The sequence below is a fragment of the Bos grunniens genome, chromosome 24 (genome assembly GCF_055505025.1).
Source record: "Bos grunniens cultivar Pamir isolate PY7600 chromosome 24, Bosgru_T2T1.0, whole genome shotgun sequence".
Classification (NCBI taxonomy): domain Eukaryota; kingdom Metazoa; phylum Chordata; class Mammalia; order Artiodactyla; family Bovidae; genus Bos; species Bos grunniens.
Genome location: NC_141188.1, coordinates 2,439,975 through 2,456,629, shown reverse-complemented (window position 1 = coordinate 2,456,629; position 16,655 = coordinate 2,439,975). Strand labels below are relative to the sequence as shown.

At 58.0% G+C, this 16,655-nt stretch overlaps 1 protein-coding gene across 2 annotated transcripts in view; it reads left to right on the top strand.

Moving 5' to 3' along the window:
• The first annotated feature begins 12,794 nt into the window (after positions 1-12,794).
• NFATC1 (nuclear factor of activated T cells 1) overlaps positions 12,795-16,655 on the top strand; it is an 88,695-nt gene continuing 84,834 nt past the window's right edge. For both annotated transcript variants that reach the window (XM_086372089.1, XM_086372087.1), the window contains exon 1: positions 12,795-13,258. In XM_086372089.1, coding sequence (XP_086228215.1) covers positions 13,132-13,258 — 127 coding nt within the window. In that variant the 5' untranslated portion in view covers positions 12,795-13,131. The remainder of the gene's footprint in view (positions 13,259-16,655) is intronic.

The following is a 16,655-nucleotide window of genomic DNA, read 5'->3' as shown; positions in this document are numbered from 1 at the left end:
CCCGCAAAGCCTCTCCATGCCCACGGCAGCCACACGCGTGTGTCCTGAGGCGCTGCTATTAGCTCAGCTGTCCGCGTCCTTCTGGTGTTTGTCTGCGTCTGCTGCTGCTTCTGGCTCCTGGCACTCAGGCGGTCCATGGCCGCTCACCGGTGCTTCCGTGGGAGAGCGCTTCCTCCTCCAGGCTGTGCTCCAAGTCCCCCTCTGGGTGGCCACTGCCCAGGATGCATCCCAGGGGGGCTTCTCACTCTGGTCCCCGGCCAGGTCCCCACAGGAAAGGCCGTCAGTCGGAAGCCCCTCACATACCCAGCTCCTCACTCAGCAAACAGTCCTGTGGCCCCCGAACAGGCAGACCCTGGGGTCCCGGGGAGGCTGCTCCCACTGCTGCTGGGTGGGTCCACCCTGCAGGTTCTCCTGAAAGCCCTTTTTGCTGGAGTAATTTAGACTCAGGGAAGCTGGCCATCCACACAAGCACTGTGCTGGCTCCCCGACTTCCTGCTAAACCCTGGTCTGACCCCCAGTCCGGATAGCTCCTGGTGTTCCTTTGTCCCGGGCGGGGGTCTCATCCCAAGCTGCCAGTAAGGGCCCCACACGACAGGCAGGTGGCACTGGTTTGCGTCCCTAGGAGGGGGCGCGGTGGCTGCGCCCCTGTGATCCCAGAGGCCCTCAATGGGCGGTGCCTGCTCAGGCTCCTGCTCAGGCGGCCTGGCTGGGCTCCCGATGAACAGAGCGCGCAGAGCAAGTGTAATTCCAGGGGACTCCAGCAGGTGGCGCTAGAAACTAAGGAATGCAGCCAAGGCCGGCGGCCCAACTTTCGGGCTCTCAGGTCAGTCAGCGGTCTGGGCTAGATTCTCCGCGCATTCGCTGCCTTCACGCACGGGCCTGTGTCCACGCGAACTACACTCTGGATGGGGACCGGGGTCCCCTTCATGGTAAAGTGCGGGCGACACCTGGTTCTCCCAGGATGACCCCACCCGCGGCCCCCGCTCTTCTGCCCGCCGCCCTCCTGGTGGCCGGGAGACTCTGGGTGAGCAGAACCCTAGGGCCCAGGAGGACCGAGGTCATGCACCGTTTTCCTTAAAGCAGAACTTTATGAGTCTCACAACCACGTGATTGTAAAGCCAGAGACCCTCTCTGCTCTTCTCCAAGCCAGTTCTCAGGCCTGGGCTATGTGGCTGCCGCAGAGAAAGGCTGACCCCAGCGCCTTCCACAGCCCAGCTCTGCTGCCTACAGGGTCGGGGGCCCGCCCGGCTCAGGGAAGCCAGTGTGTGGAGGGGCCCCCGAGTCCCTGCCCGACCCCCCAGTCCCTTCTGCCAACTGGGCGAGCGGCCACCGTGGGCCTGGCGGGCTCTGAGCCGGGGTGACCGGGGTTAGGCGGAACTCTCCGTTCCCAGTCACAGGATGCTCTGCCGGGGGCTGCGGTGGCTTCTTCCAAGGAGGCCAGAGCTCCCAAGGGGAGGCTGGGCCCACTCTGCTCGTCCATCGGCCCTGCTCAGGCCCCTCGGAGCTCTGCGTCCATCCATCGGCTGGGTGGCCCGTCAGGGCTCAAGGGAGAGCTGAGGGTGGACACGACCTCTGAGAAGCGAGTGAAGCAAAGGCAGGACGGGGTTGAAGCACGGAGGGGGCAGGGCCTCGGGTCCCTGGGCAGCGGAGCCCCTGCCCCGGTCACACAGCCCACGCCCGGGACAGACAGAGCCGGAGGGGTCCTCCCGGGCAGGCTCACGACGGTCAGGTGACTGCGCTGAACCCTGGATGCTGTTTGTTCAGAGTGACCTAACATCGCTTCAGGGCTCCCAGGCTCTTCCTGACCTGAAGGTGCAGAGACTGGCTGGCCGAGCCAAGGCGGCTCTGATTCTATGATGGGGCCGGGTGTCTGGTCCAGGCTGCGTCTTCACGTCCCCTGCCCGGCACCTGGCTGGGTCACCTGCCCTCAGAGAGCCGGCTCTAAGAGAAGCCAGACTCCTGAGCATCGGGGGGAGCCTCACAGTTTAGACGGTTGCTCCCAGGGCTTCTGGGCACAACTACAGGGGGTGCCCTCCACACAGGCAAGCTGGCGGGGCGTCCACTCAGCCCCAACGTCCTAGTCCTGAGTAGCCCTGACTGTCGCTGCCAAGGAGAGTGGTCTGTCTGAGTGTCTGGAGGCTGCAGTTACGATGATGACTTTGGGGTCTCACCCAAAGAGAAGGGGTACGTGCTTCTTACTGTTTTCACCAAACAGGAGCGGAAGGCAGCTGCACCCCCAGGCCCACTCCCCTCACTGGGGTGACATCTCACTGGCTGGGACGCAGCCTCCTGGCCCCAGAGCCCCGTGATGCCCCCGCTCCAGCTGAGCAGCTCCCTGTGTCCGGAATAGCAGAGCAGAGGGGGACGCCCCAAACATGGCCCCAGAGCGCCAGGCCGGGCTGGTCCTGGAGGAGGCTCTGGCCCCACTTCGGGGGTGCCAGAGGGCAAGGCACCCACACCCAGTGAACTGGATGGGCCCAGCTCAGTTCAGGGGTCACAGTTCCAATGCCAAGGACCCTGGGGGCGTCAGGGGCTCTGGGGAGGGAGCCTCCCACTACTCCCCTCACATGTTCTCAATGAGCCCTGAGGTCCCCACACCCCTGGAGCCTGAGCTGGGTGCAGGGTTGTGGGGTCCCTGTCTGGCCTGTACCCCCTCGCCACCACTAACCACCTCTGGGAGAGTAGCCTGTCACTGGGACCTCCCAGGATGTGAGGGGCTGCCCCCACGACCCTGCAGGTGGCCACCTCCTCCAGCAGGGCTTCCTGTGTGCCGGGACCCTCCTGCCCGCCACAGGCACCCCACCACGGGCACACGTGCCAGGCTGCGGGCTCTGCCCCCACAATTGCTGGGACATTCTGACTTCCACCACCCCGTCCCATCTGAATGCCTGCATGAGGGGCAGGTGACAGACAGGCGGGGGAGGGCATGGGGGGGCTCCAGGACCTCGGGACCGTGGGGCTGGGCTCAGGCTGGTCAGATCTGGATGAGGCACTTGGAGGCTGAGCAGCCTCTATGGGGGAAGGACGCCCAGTGTGGTCAGCGATGCAGACCCCAACATCCCACCACGTGACCCTAATGCTCAGCAGGACACTCTGCCCTCGGCCGGGGGCCCACCCGGGTCCTCAGGAGGAAACAGGAAGGTGAATGTTGGGTGGATGCCCAGCTGGGGAGTTTGGTGGAGGGGGGCTGAAGGCATTTTGGTAACCACAGCTGCCAGCCTGGCAGTTGAGCCACTCAGCTACAGACTGCCTGCTGTGGCCCTAGGACCCGCCTGCTGTGGCCCTAGGAGCCGGGATGTCCAGGGCCCCCCATCACACTGCCCAGGAGGGACCACCTGGCAGCTTGGGGCCCCACGTGGCCAGATCTGGAGGACACTGCATGAGAACCACGTGAGGACGCAGGCCATGCATCATTAAACAGCAGTGATGAGGGGCGGACAGACTTGGGTGGGCCCAGCTACAGAGCCGTTCCCAGCGGGGATGAGAGGCCTGGGGCATTTCTGAGTCCCTTCCCAGTCCCCCTCAACAGCCTCAGCCCACCAGGCTGCAGCCGTGCCCTTTGTCCTTGGGTCCCAGAAGCCTTGGTCCTCTGCCTGCACCAGGGCAGGCATTCGTCCTCTAAAGTGCCTTCAGCCTGGGGTCCCCTGCCTTGCCACCGCCTCCCCTCTGCCTTCCAGTTCTGGCCGCCGGCCGGAAGGTCTCACGGCCGCCAGGACGTTGGTAGCACCTGCCCAGAGCAGCCGCTGCAGTGCCATCGACAGAGCAACATGGGCTGCGGGTCCCTGGAGGAGCCCGACTTGGAGCATGTGGGCCAGAGACCCCCGAGGGGGCCAGTCACCCAGAGGCCAGAGGGAGGGTCTCGAGGAGTATCTGCACCCGTGCTCAGGCCGGCAACTTCCTGACGGTGGGGAGGTGCACTCAATGCAAACACCCTTCCACGGACGAGCAGGGAGGGAAGCAGGTCCCTGCCCACGTTGGGCTGAGTCAGCCTCAACAGGGAGGAGCGCTGACCGGGAACAACCCGGATGGACCTCGAGGACATGTTGCCGAGTGAAACAGCCGTTCTAAAAGGACAAATACTGAGTGATTCCATCCACACAAGGGGCCTGGGCTTAGCTTAGTGTGCAGGTTCACAAATGGGAGGTAGGGGATGGGGTGGGGCTGGTGATCCGGGTGCCAGCTTGAGAAGATGAGAGCACTCCACAGACAATGGCGACTGTGTGCCCGTACTTGATGCCAGTGAAGTGCACACTTATTGTTTCCATAGTGAACTGTGTTATGTGTGTCAACAGTGAACTGTGTTATGTGTGTTGCATGTGTTGACAGTGAACTGTGTTGCGTGTGTTGCGTGGGTTGATAGTGCACTGTGTTGCGTGTGTTGCGTGGGTTGATAGTGCACTGTGTTGCGTGTGTTGCGTGCGTTGACAGTGAACTGTGTTGCATGTGTTGTGTCAACAGTGAACTGTGTTATGTGTGTTGCATGTGTTGACAGTGAACTGTGTTGCATGTGTTGCGTGGGTTGATAGTGCACTGTGTTGCGTGTGTTGCGTGGGTTGATAGTGCACTGTGTTGCGTGTGTTGCGTGCGTTGACAGTGAACTGTGTTGCGTGTGTTGTGTCAACAGTGAACTGTGTTATGTGTGTTGCATGTGTTGACAGTGAACTGTGTTGCGTGTGTTACATGGGTTGATAGTGCAGTGTGTTGCATGTGTTGATAGTGCACTGTGTTGTGTGTGTTGTGTGTGTGGCATGTGTTGCGTGTGTTGACAGTGAACTCTGTTGCGTGTGTTGACAGTGCACTGTTGCATGTGTTACGTGTGTTTACAGTGAACTGTGTTGCGTGTGTTGCATGTGTTGACAGTGAACTGTGTTGCGTGTGTTGCATGTGTTGACAGTGAACTGTGTTGCGTGTATTGCGTGTGTTGACAGTGAACTGTGTTGCGTGTGTTGCATGTGTTGACAGTGAACTGTGTTGCGTGTGTTGCGTGTGTTGACAGTGAACTGTGTTGCGTGTGTTGTGTGTGTTGATAGTGAACTGTGTTGCGTGTGTTGACAGTGAACTGTGTTGCGTGTGTTGCATGTGTTGACAGTGAACTGTGTTGCGTGTGTTGACAGTGAACTGTGATGCGTGTGTTGTGTGTGTTGATAGTGAACTGTGTTGCGTGTGTTGACAGTGAACTGTGTTGTGTGTGTTGCATGTGTTGACAGTGAACTGTGTTGCGTGTGTTGACAGTGAACTGTGTTGCGTGTGTTGTGTGTGTGACAGTGAACTGTGTTGCGTGTGTTGACAGTGAACTGTGTTGCGTGTGTTGCGTGTGTTGACAGTGAACTGTGTTGCGTCTGTTGTGTGTGTGACAGTGAACTGTGTTGCGTGTGTTGACAGTGAACTGTGTTGCGTGTGTTGCATGTGTTGACAGTGAACTGTGTTGCGTGTGTTGCGTGTGTTGACAGTGAACTGTGTTGCGTGTGTTGACAGTGAACTGTGTTGCGTGTGTTGCATGTGTTGACAGTGAACTGTGTTGCGTGTGTTGCGTGTGTTGACAGTGAACTGTGTTGCGTGTGTTGTGTGTGTGACAGTGAACTGTGTTGCGTGTGTTGCGTGTGTTGACAGTGAACTGTGTTGCGTGTGTTGTGTGTGTGACAGTGAACTGTGTTGCGTGTGTTGACAGTGAACTGTGTTGCGTGTGTTGCATGTGTTGACAGTGAACTGTGTTGCGTGTGTTGCGTGTGTTGACAGTGAACTGTGTTGCGTGTGTTGCATGTGTTGACAGTGAACTGTGTTGCGTGTGTTGACAGTGAACTGTGTTGCGTGTGTTGCATGTGTTGACAGTGAACTGTGTTGCGTGTGTTGCGTGTGTTGACAGTGAACTGTGTTGCGTGTGTTGCATGTGTTGACAGTGAACTGTGTTGCGTGTGTTGACAGTGAACTGTGTTGCGTGTGTTGCGTGTGTTGACAGTGAACTGTGTTGCGTGTGTTGCGTGTGTTGACAGTGAACTGTGATGCGTGTGTTGTGTGTGTTGATAGTGAACTGTGTTGCGTGTGTTGACAGTGAACTGTGTTGTGTGTGTTGCGTGTGTTGACAGTGAACTGTGTTGCGTGTGTTGCGTGTGTTGACAGTGAACTGTGTTGCGTGTGTTGTGTGTGTGACAGTGAACTGTGTTGCGTGTGTTGACAGTGAACTGTGTTGCGTGTGTTGCATGTGTTGACAGTGAACTGTGTTGCGTGTGTTGCGTGTGTTGACAGTGAACTGTGTTGCGTGTGTTGTGTGTGTTGACAGTGAACTGTGTTGCGTGTGTTGACAGTGAACTGTGTTGCGTGTGTTGCATGTGTTGACAGTGAACTGTGTTGCGTGTGTTGCGTGTGTTGATAGTGAACTGTGTTGCGTGTGTTGCGTGTGTCCACACGCGTTGTAAGCAGACAAGTACAGCACAGGGTCTCTTGCTGTCTGGGCACTGGAGGCCCAAATGCGGGGGAGCCTGGGGGTGTGCGGAGGTGTCGGGCCCATGGCCCCTGCCTGGAACCCCCCGCTGTCAGCTCCTGGGACCCCACAGCCCAGCCCTGCCACAGCCCCAGGCTCTAGGGTGTGGGCTTGAAACAGCATCTTCCCTGAGGGTTCCCATCCATTTACACTTTGGCAAGACGCCACTTCCTGTTTCCAAGAAGGAAAAAAGGCCAAGCGGGCTTGTAAAAAGCCGACTTCTGCTTCAACATCAAACAGTTCAACGCAGCATCTCCATGAGTTAAGTGTAAATGAATCAGAAGCACATGGATTAAATTTCCCTTGAAATTCACTCCAGTTTAAAAATTAATGGAAAAAGTGCCTGGCAAAACTTGTTTAGAGCTTTATTGAACCAAAAACACTTTAAAAATAGTTTGGGAAGCTCGGCAGACCCAAGCCATGGGCGGATTCCATCTCCTCCCACGCTGGGCCAGAGCCCCGGGCTGGGGAGGGGGTGCTGGCCTGTGCCTGGGGTCCTGTGCCCGCCCCTCCCGAAAACTCACTGTGTGCAAAAGCGAAGCCAATTAGAGCGAGAAAGGGACCCAGACCACCCCCCAACCCCGCCAACCTCGGCCCAAGACTGGGATGGAAAACTGCTCGCCTTGGGCCACTGCTGAATTTAAGAGTTGCCATCAGAAGACTGTTCCTGTTACCATTCTGCAAAACGAAGGCATAGTGAGCTCACAGGTGCAAACCGTGAAGCTTGCCAGAAACCAGAGGAGGACCCTAGTTCCCTCCAGCCAGGTCGGTGGCCAGAGCAGATGCCCAGACAGCCAGATACGGGGGGTGTGGAGTGCCCGCCGCCTCCGCATGCCCTCAGCTCTCAGAAACATAGGTTTGGCCTGAGGCTGCTGGGAGGGACCCAGGGCAGCAGGAGCCCGTGCAGAATCCCTCAAGAGGATGGAGGGGAACTGCGGGGACTCTGCTCCATGGGGCATCCTCACCCCTCCTGGGTCCACCTCAGAGGCCGCCAGGCCCTTGTGGGCCTCGCAGAGCAGGACAGACCCCAGGGCCAGCTGGGGTTCCGGTGCGGCCTGGGGTCCCAGCTGAGGCTGAGTCCACAGCAAAGCAGACGAGCGGCAGAGGGGAGGCAGCTCCTCCCAGGTAAGGAGCCCACAGGCGGGGTCTCAGGTGGGCCCAGAAATCCGCCTCTGGCCTCCCTTTCAACAGAGAGGACCTCGGCCTGCATCACTGTGAAAGCGCTGAGGATTGCAGACACGACAAAAATCCCAAGGTCGCTTCCGCTGCCCCAGGGGACTGAGCCCAAAGGAGACTTCCTCAGGCTGGAAGGCAGTGGGCAACACACCAGTGTGCTCAGAGGAGAACACTGCAAACCAAGAATCTGATACTCAGCAAAACTACCTTTCAAAAGCGAGGGTGAAATGAAGATTTTCCCATATAAACAAACACTGAGAACTTGCTGCTGGCAGACCCACCTTACAAGAAATAAAGGAAGTTCTTCAGGTGGAAAGCGGGTGACCCCAGACAGACACTGAAGCCACATGAATAAACAGTGCTGTTAAAGGTAAGTACGTCATTTTATGAAGCAGTACAAATGTATATTTTCCTCCTTTATTCCAATAACTGGTTTAAAAAGCAATCGTATAAAATAATACAGATATAATGTAATGTGAGGCCTATAATTAGTGGAAATGTAAGACAAGTGTAATATTTTCACCAGAACCAAGGAAGTGGGTGAAACAAAGCTGGGAGGAAGGAGACGCCTGCAGGTGGTGAAGGAGCACCAGAGCCCCGCTGGGTCTGCAGCATCACCATTCGTTAACATGTTACCATAAAAAGAGGAGAAAGGAATGAACCCACATAGGATTCATGGTTATGTCTGTCACTGAAATTAAGCTACTAGGCATCTGAAGCTGACTGTGATGTTAATATTTCTGTGGTAAATCCACTAAAGAAATAACTTTAAAAGGGGTAAAAAGCACTAAAGAATTCATTTTGCTACATCAGAAAACATTCACTTAAAGCAATAAAGGAGGAACAGAGGAACAAACCAACGGGAGGAAAACAGAAAACAAGAAAAATGAAATGGCAGATATAAATCCAATGATATCAAGACTAACATTAAATGTGGATGGATTTAACAAGCTGATCAAAAGAAAACGTGATCCAACCCGAACCCGGCTACAGTAGGTGCACTTTAGACTCACGAATGGACTAAAGTGGAAAAACATACATTATGCAAAGAACAAGGTCGGGAAGCTGGAACGGCTGTATGAATGTCAGATAAAATAGATTTTAACACACAGAAAATGTCATTAAACAAAGAGGCATGTTTCATAACGATTACAGGGCCCATCCATCAGGAAGACGTAAAAATTATAAATATATGTGCATCTAGCCACAGAGGCCCAGGATATATGCCACAGAAGCTGACGGGAGGAAGGGAGAGGCAACGCTGCAGCAATAGTGGGAGATGTCAGGAAGGGCCCTGCCTTCAATCATGGGTGTGGCAACCAGGCAGAAGACCAACCACGAAACAGAAGACCTGAGCCCAGGGAGGCATACCAGCAAGGCCCACCGGACATCCTTAGGACACGCCACCCAGGCGCGGCAGAACACACGTTCCCCTCAGAGTCACATGGGACACTGTCCAGAGAGAACGTTCTCCACTGGACCAGGGGAGCCACTGCTGAGACTCAGGGCGGGCCACGTGGAGGGCGAAGGGCGGGAGGTGCCATGCTGAGTCTTCGGCAGGGGTGCTGACCAGCCCTGGCCGTGCTGACACTGGCTGAGGACTGCAGTTTTAGCCCAGTGGTGGGACGCCTGGAGTGGGTGGTCTGGAGATGAAGAAGCCCCTGTGCTGTCTCAGGGACGAGGAGAAGATTCAAGAGCTACTTCACAGGGAAAATCTCAGAGCAGAACCTCCAAACCAGAAATGTACGGACCTCTAAGGACACCCCTAACAGAAAAGGGAACTCACAGGTGTGCAGACCCATCTTTTTCAACTTCAGGCACAACTGGCAGGTTTACTGTCAATGGCTTTTTAAAAGAACCTCAGCAAAGTTTACTTAGAAGTAAACAAACTCTTCCTAATTGTGATTTTTGGGCTTCCCAGGTGGCGCTACTGGTAAAGAACCTGCCTGCCAATGCAGGTAGACATAGAGATGTGGGTTTGATTCCTGGGTCAGAAAGATCCCCTAGAGGAAGGCACAGCAACCCTCTCCAGTATTCTTGCCTGGAGAATTCTCATGGACAGAGGAGCCTGGTGGGCGGCGGTCCGTAGAGTTGCAGAGTTGGACACAACTAAGGCAACTTAACATGCATGCAATTCTGATTTTTCACTTAATGCCTATCTCTACCCTCTGGCTCAATGCCCATGTAGCCAAGCATGTCTGCCAACACTTGGTTCAGTCTGTAAGCCTCTTGCAGGCTGCTCAGAGGTGCTGCAGGAGGAATGCACACCTGCCCTTTAGAGAAATCGCATGCTCAAAGTGGTTCCAAATGGGAGAACTTTAAACTGGCACTGCCAGGGCTCGGAGGTGGACCTGGCGAGAACAAAAGCATTTACATTCAACTCACAGATGTCTGAGGTGATTTTCATGAGCAAGAAGTGGCACCTGGGTGTGCAACAAGGGAACAGGAAGAAAGGATGGACACCAGCTGCACCTGCCCAGAAGGCCCTGCCAGGCTGGGGGTGCAGAAGCTGGAAAGTGGGACCAAGGGGTCCCCAGCGGGGCTCCCAGGGCAGGGGACACAGCAGCCCCTTCAGGCAGCTCTGGCCAGACCAGTGCCTCCCAGGTCCTCCAGAGCCGGTCCCCAGGCCGCGGGCGCTGAGGGTGCCATCTCCATAGCACTTGTACTTGAACACAAAACCGAGAACAACAGCGACTGCAAAGTCTATAGAAAATATTGAGCAGGAAGATGAATACCCAAGTGTGCACCAGAAGAAAGGATTTGGCACTAAAGGGACTTTGAAAGTGGTAAGCTTCTTTGGGTGTATTTGCCCCAATAATCCACAGAAACAACAGTAATCTAAAAATAGTCTTGTTTTCTGTCCTAAGCTCCTTTTAACTTCGTTAGTCATCACCAATTCTTAAAATAAAACCCGTGTAACGTCTCTCCTAGTAGCAGCTATAAACACACCTCGAGCGGGGCCGGAGGACCCAGAAAGGCGGAAGGGGCGCCGGGGGGCCGCGGGCGCGGGGACGAGGCCGGTGGCCCCGCGGTGGCCGCAGGGCCGGCCCGAGGCGGACACGGGGGCGCGCTGGCCGCGGAGCTGCGCCGCCGCCTCCGGGACTCCCTGCGCCCTGGCGCGCGGCCACCGTGGTCCGGGCAACGGCATTAAACAGAGGGAAACAGACGGGACACCGTCACCCGGGCGGGGGAATGAGGGGCGCGTTGAGAGCAGACAGGAAAAGAGCTTTTCTGGATGGAGTGAAAATTATTTATTGGAGGAAGAGGAGGAGGAGGCGGCGGCCAATGGCCAAGTGGCACTCCCGCCCCGAGGGGTCCCGCAGGCTCCGGGGCCGCAGGAGCCGCAGGAGCCCCGCGCCCCTGAAAGCCCGAGAGGGGCGGGCGGAGGGGGCGAGAGTCAGCCTTCCTTTTGACACAACTCTCCAGACCTCCCTTCGCTCCACGCCACGACTCGGCCTCTCCTCCCGGCCCGTTCCCCTAGTGGGGCGGGCACTCGCGCCGACAAACTCTCCAGGCAAAACTCGAGCCCGTAGACTAGGGGGCCGGGGACTCACCAGCGCATCTTTGCAGAGGGAGGCGGGGGCGGGGGCGGGGGGAAGGGGGAGGGGCGGGGCGCCCCCTGGCGGCTGCCAGCTCCGGACGCACGTCCCGCCCCCCGAGTCCCCGCCCCCCAGTCTCCTCTTCCCCCCACTTTCTCCCCCCCCCGCCCCGCCTCCCTCCGTCCCGCGTCCTCGCGACCCTACCCCCTCGGTAAGCGCGAGCGGTTCCCCCTCTTGGGCCTCCAGCGTCCTCGCGGGGTCTCCCAGCCCCAGCCACTGCGTCCCCGCGGGGTCCCCCCGGCCCTTTGCCTGGGGCTCGGGGCGCCTGGCGGGCCAGCTCCCAGAACGTGCGCTGACCCACAGGTAGTAACACCAGGAGTGTCCTGACCCCCACCAGACCCCCAGGGGAGACCCTCAGGGGAGACCTGCGCCCAGTCAGGCCGACTCCACTGGGATGAACCGACAACCGCGGTGGTGACGTGGGCATCCCCCCGCAGGGCGCCTTCCTGTTGTTTAATGTCGCACCGAGGGCAGGGCAACCCCCCCCCCCCCCCGCACTGGGTCAAGCGTGGCATCCCCCTTTCCCCGGGTGCCGGGCGTGGAGTCCTTTGGGAGCACCCACCCGCGAGCCGCAGGCCTCTTGGTCCCTGCGGCAGACACGTCTTCTGCTTTGGGTTTATTTTAACCCACATAGGGTGTCGTGCAATAGATTTATGATTCTTAAACACCAGACATTTTAACTGCCCCAACACTCCGTCCCTTCCATCCAAGGCCAACACGAAGATATGGTCCCATTTTGGCCGCTGAGCTGCACCAAGAAGCAGGAGGGCTTGAAAGAGGAAAGAGTGAAGTGAAACGGCCGCTTGGAGAGGCCTCCCCCGCGAGGCGAGTGGACCAGCCCCCGTCGGCTGGAAACCCCAGTCGCGCCCGTAAACCGCCCTGGCCCTCGGGGCCGGCCGGGGGCGACGGCTGGGAGCCCGGGGAGGGGCTCGTGGTTCTCCACGCCCCCCCCCCACCCCGCCGCCCCGCGCCAGCCAGCCGTGCAACAGGCAATCTGGGTCGCTCAGATATTTACAGAAGAAAAATGACAGTGACTCCACGTCCCGGGACTGCCGTGCAATCTGTTAGTAATTTAGCGGGATGGGAATTTCCTTTCTCGGGCCTGCCAGTGGAAGCGCTTTTCCAAATTTCCACAGCGGGGGAAGCCTGCGATTTTACATAATGACTTCAGCATGCAGGGCTCTCTCGGCACCCCCGTCGGCCCCCCTCCCCGCCCCGCCCCGCCCCCCTCATTAACAGTGCGGTTCTCTCAGGACACCCGAGTGGACCCAGGCGTCCGGGCCGGTCCGCGCGCCGGGTGCGCCCCAGCCTCTCCGCATGCACCCCTGTCCGCCCCCCTTGCGCCCCGCGGGACGGGCGAGCGGCGGCCCGGCGCGGGGAGGGGCGGCCGCTCGGCGGCTGGTCCCCCGGGCCCAGCGCCGGCTCGGGCGGGCGGGGGCGTGATGTCACGGCAGGGAGGGGGCGCGGGAGCGGCCGGGCCAGCGGGGAGGCGGGGGAGGTATTTTCCAGCTTTAAAAAGGCAGGAGGCAGAGCGCGGCCCTGCGTCAGAGCGAGACTCAGAGACTCCGAACTCGCCGGCACAGTCACCGCGCCGGGGAGGGCGGCCGGGCGCGGGGACCGGGGCGCGGGCGCACACCTCCGAGCCCCGGCCACCGCCACCCTGCGGGGCTCCCGGGGCCGCAGCCCGGCTCCGCCACGCGCGCACACACCCTCCCACCACATTTCTCTGGGGCGCGCGGGCTGAGCTGAGCCCGGGCCGGAGCACGTCGGCCAGGGGAGAGGGGGCCTTTCGCGGGAGACCCGACCCCGGGCGGCAGCGCGAGGCGCCCACTTCTCCCGCTCCTCCTCCTGCTTGCCGCCGCCGCCGCCGCCGCGTGGATGCCAAGTACCAGTTTTCCAGTCCCTTCCAAGTTTCCACTCGGCCCTCCGGTTGCAGTCGGCGGGAGCGGAGAAACTTTGGGGCCCTCGGCGCCCGCCGGCGGCACCATGAAGTCAGCAGAGGAAGGTAAGCGGGCGCAGCCGCAGTCCCCCACCGCGGCCCCCGAGGCGTGGGGGCGGCCCCGCACCCTGAGCCCCGCGCCGATCCCGCCTGCGCCCTGCGGGCTCCCGGCCTGGGGAGGGGCGAGCAGGCCAGTCTGGTGTCCGCGCGCGGGGAGGGGCGCGGGCAGCCGAGCGCGCAGCGGGCGCGCTGCAAAGATTGGGAACCGGTGTCCCCCTGGTGTTTCCCCAGAGCGGCCCTGATTTCGAACGCGCCTTCTTGCCAATAGGTGTCTCCTCTTCTCTAGCGCTGAGTGCGCGCACTTGGCCTTCGCTGGTGCAGCCGCTCGGCAGATCCCGCTGTAGAAACTCGGTTCATATGCAGGCGGCTTGGGGACCAGCGAGGTTAGGGCCGACAGAGCCACAAAGGAAGGACATTTTGGGGAGAAGCGAGGCTTCTTTAGGAAAGAGGGATGGCCCGGTTTCTTCCCCAGTGGGGCCGGGCCACCCTGTAGCCTCGAAGACCAGCCGTACAGTGAGGTGGGGATCTCTGCTCCCCTCTACGAACTTAGACGGGGGCGGATTCTCTCCAGGCACCGGGCCACGGGAACCGCTCCGTAAGGCGCCGCCACGCCGATGGCTCGACCCGCAGAACTAAAAGCGATGAAAGGCGCGGTGGGGCGCAGCCCCTAATTCAAACCAGTTTGCAATCTTGTGGATTTGAGAGTTCCAACCGTAGATGTTTCAGGACAGTCTGGGAAGGGCCTGCCGAGTTTCAAGCTACTTTTTCATAGTCACAAGGATGGCATAAGCGTCTGCCCTGAAGCCGGTGATGGCGAGGCCGCGACTGATAGTCTGCTGGCGACCCTCCTTCGGCAGCCTCGGGTCCACAGCCCCTCACATTCACCCCTCACCCGCCCTTAGAAACCGCCACCATCACCCCGAACTCCCCCACCACCCTCATTAGCCGGGAGCAAAGGGGTGATTAGCCTCCTGTGAGGGGCCACCGGGGCCAGGGCTCTGGTGGAAGCCAGAGACACCTTTCCAAACGCCTTATCAGCGCTGAAGTACTTTGTCTAAATTATTTTAAGAAAACTGCCAAGGCTGCCAATGTGTAATGAGTACTCATATTTTATAAGGGCAGACATCCTTCTGGGAAGTGCTAGAAACTAAATGCTACTGCTTCCTGCACGATTCTAATAAATATGACGGCCCCACTTGCATCACAGCTGCAGTTTTCAAAGACTGCCTGCTCTGGAGAACTTCTTACCATCAGCAAACATGCGCTCAAGACCCTACATTCAATGTAAGAACGTCATATGGGGGTCAGGGCCTTGATGTCTTATGTTATTTATATGTAGTTTTAATCAAGGGAAGATATATATTAGCATACACCTTATGTTTCTTACCATTTCATGCCAATTTAGAAAATGTTTAAATGTAAGCAGTAGATAATGCTTACAGGATGAGCTGTTACTGTCAGAAAAGTTTTAAAAGTTGTCGAGATTTTGATTTTACATCTTTGGACACTTTACATCAAAGTTTCCCCACATATTTCTTACCACTGCTTTTTAAATATGTGGGCCTTTCAAAGTTTAGATCTCTTTACTTGAGCAGTCGGTGGTCTGTCGTCAATAAAGGGTCTTTTTTTTTTTTTTTTCTCTTACAAGAAGAAAAGACATCTATGAGGGGGTGATTATTTGTCCTGTTTCCTACGTAAGAGAATACATTCTAAGGCGCCAGTGCTGAGACAGCTAGCCAGGCGCGGTGATACCCTTCGACTAAACAAATATCGGTGCATGTATCAGGACTGCAGAATTAGGCCAACCAGAAAGCATGATCTAATCCTTCATACAGACAGGAGCGGGGTGTGAGAGGCAAGAGCCCGTCTGCAGGTCCACGCCTGCCTTGCTCAGGGCTGGCGGAAGGATCTGGCCTTCCCCGCAGGCCAGACTGGGCTTTGGTTGCCCATCTGAGAATCTGAGGGAATCCCCAGCCTTCCCCTCCAGTTTAATGAGCATCTGGTCAAAGCTCATTAGGCCTGTTGTTCGGGAAGGCCCTGTGCTTGTTTTTCCGCGTGGGGAAGGCAGAGAAATGCGGGCCTTGTAGGTACGCCCACCACCCATTCAGAAGTTGCTCCACACGGAATGCCTGGGGCGCTCCAGGACTGAACAAAGCCCGCCCTGTTCTCCCGCCTCGCTCCGCGTCGTCTCCTAATCCAGATTAGAAAGGCCCCGTGGCCGCATCGCTCGCAGGGCTGGAGGCCTGGGCCCCGAGCACACCCGCCGCCGCTGGGAGGAAGCGCCAAGCTAAACATTTCCATCAAGACAGGAGTGTCTGCTGAATTGGCAAATAGCTCCAAACCATTTACAAGACGCAAGGCACTGAGGGTGCTGGTGGGGGACCAGTTAGAAAACGGCCCCCTCTCGGGCGACCTTGGTGGGGGGTCAGCTTCTCCTTGGGACAAAGCAGACCTGAGTCCTGACCCTGGGGGACTCGGGTCCACCGGGAAGGATAAACCCACTTTCTCCAGGACAAAACAGTCCAGAGAGACGTTTTGGTGTAAACAGTGGGTAGAGGCTGTTAGGTTTGTGTGTAAGTTTTTGGCGAGGGTGATAAAGTGGCTGAACTTAAAAAAAGAGAGAGAAAAATGAAATGCTGTGGCTTCTGAACGGAAAACAGAACTTCCATTTGCCTGAAGGTCAGCAAAAAAAGCAAACTAAAACAAAACAGCCCTCCAACATACATCTCAAAGTTGGGACTATTATTAGAAACTAAATCAGGCCAAAGTGAACTATAGTTTATCACGAGAGAAAACCAGCCGTTTGAAAAGGTCCTGAGAGAGAAGAGGTTTGGGGGGTGTCGGGTGACTCCCAGGTTCTCTGCTTCCGGAAAAATTGGTCCCCAGGGGCCGAGGGCCTGCAGGAGAGGGGAGGACGCGACAGGCTGGATTAGCAGCAGAGTCGCAGAAACGGACCATTGAGCACCGCCTCCTTCCCCCGTGGGCGATCCTCTGCCTCTCCTCCGCCCCCCCCTCCCCCCCCCCCGCCTTCCTGACCACCTTTCTCGGGCTTTTCCAGATGTTGCTTTCACGGGGCGCCAAGACCCTGGGGAAGTAGAACGGCTGGGAGAAAGTCCAGTTGGGCCGGGGGCGGGCTGGTCTCAGGAGGGCCTAGCTCTACACGGACTTTGTGCGCACACGCTGCTCTGCGCCCCGGCCTTGGGTGTCACCCCCGCGGGCTCCCCCTCTTCTCGCTCGGCCTGGGGGAGCTCTGGGGTTATTCAGGGATGGTTGGCAGGCTACTCGTGGGCCCACAGGCGTTTGCACGCGTGTTTCAGTAATTTGAGGGACTAAAGTGAGCGGGGTCACAAAAAGGAAAGGTAGCTAGTTGGGCATCAGCCTGCCCGTAGCAGGCCGCGCTGGA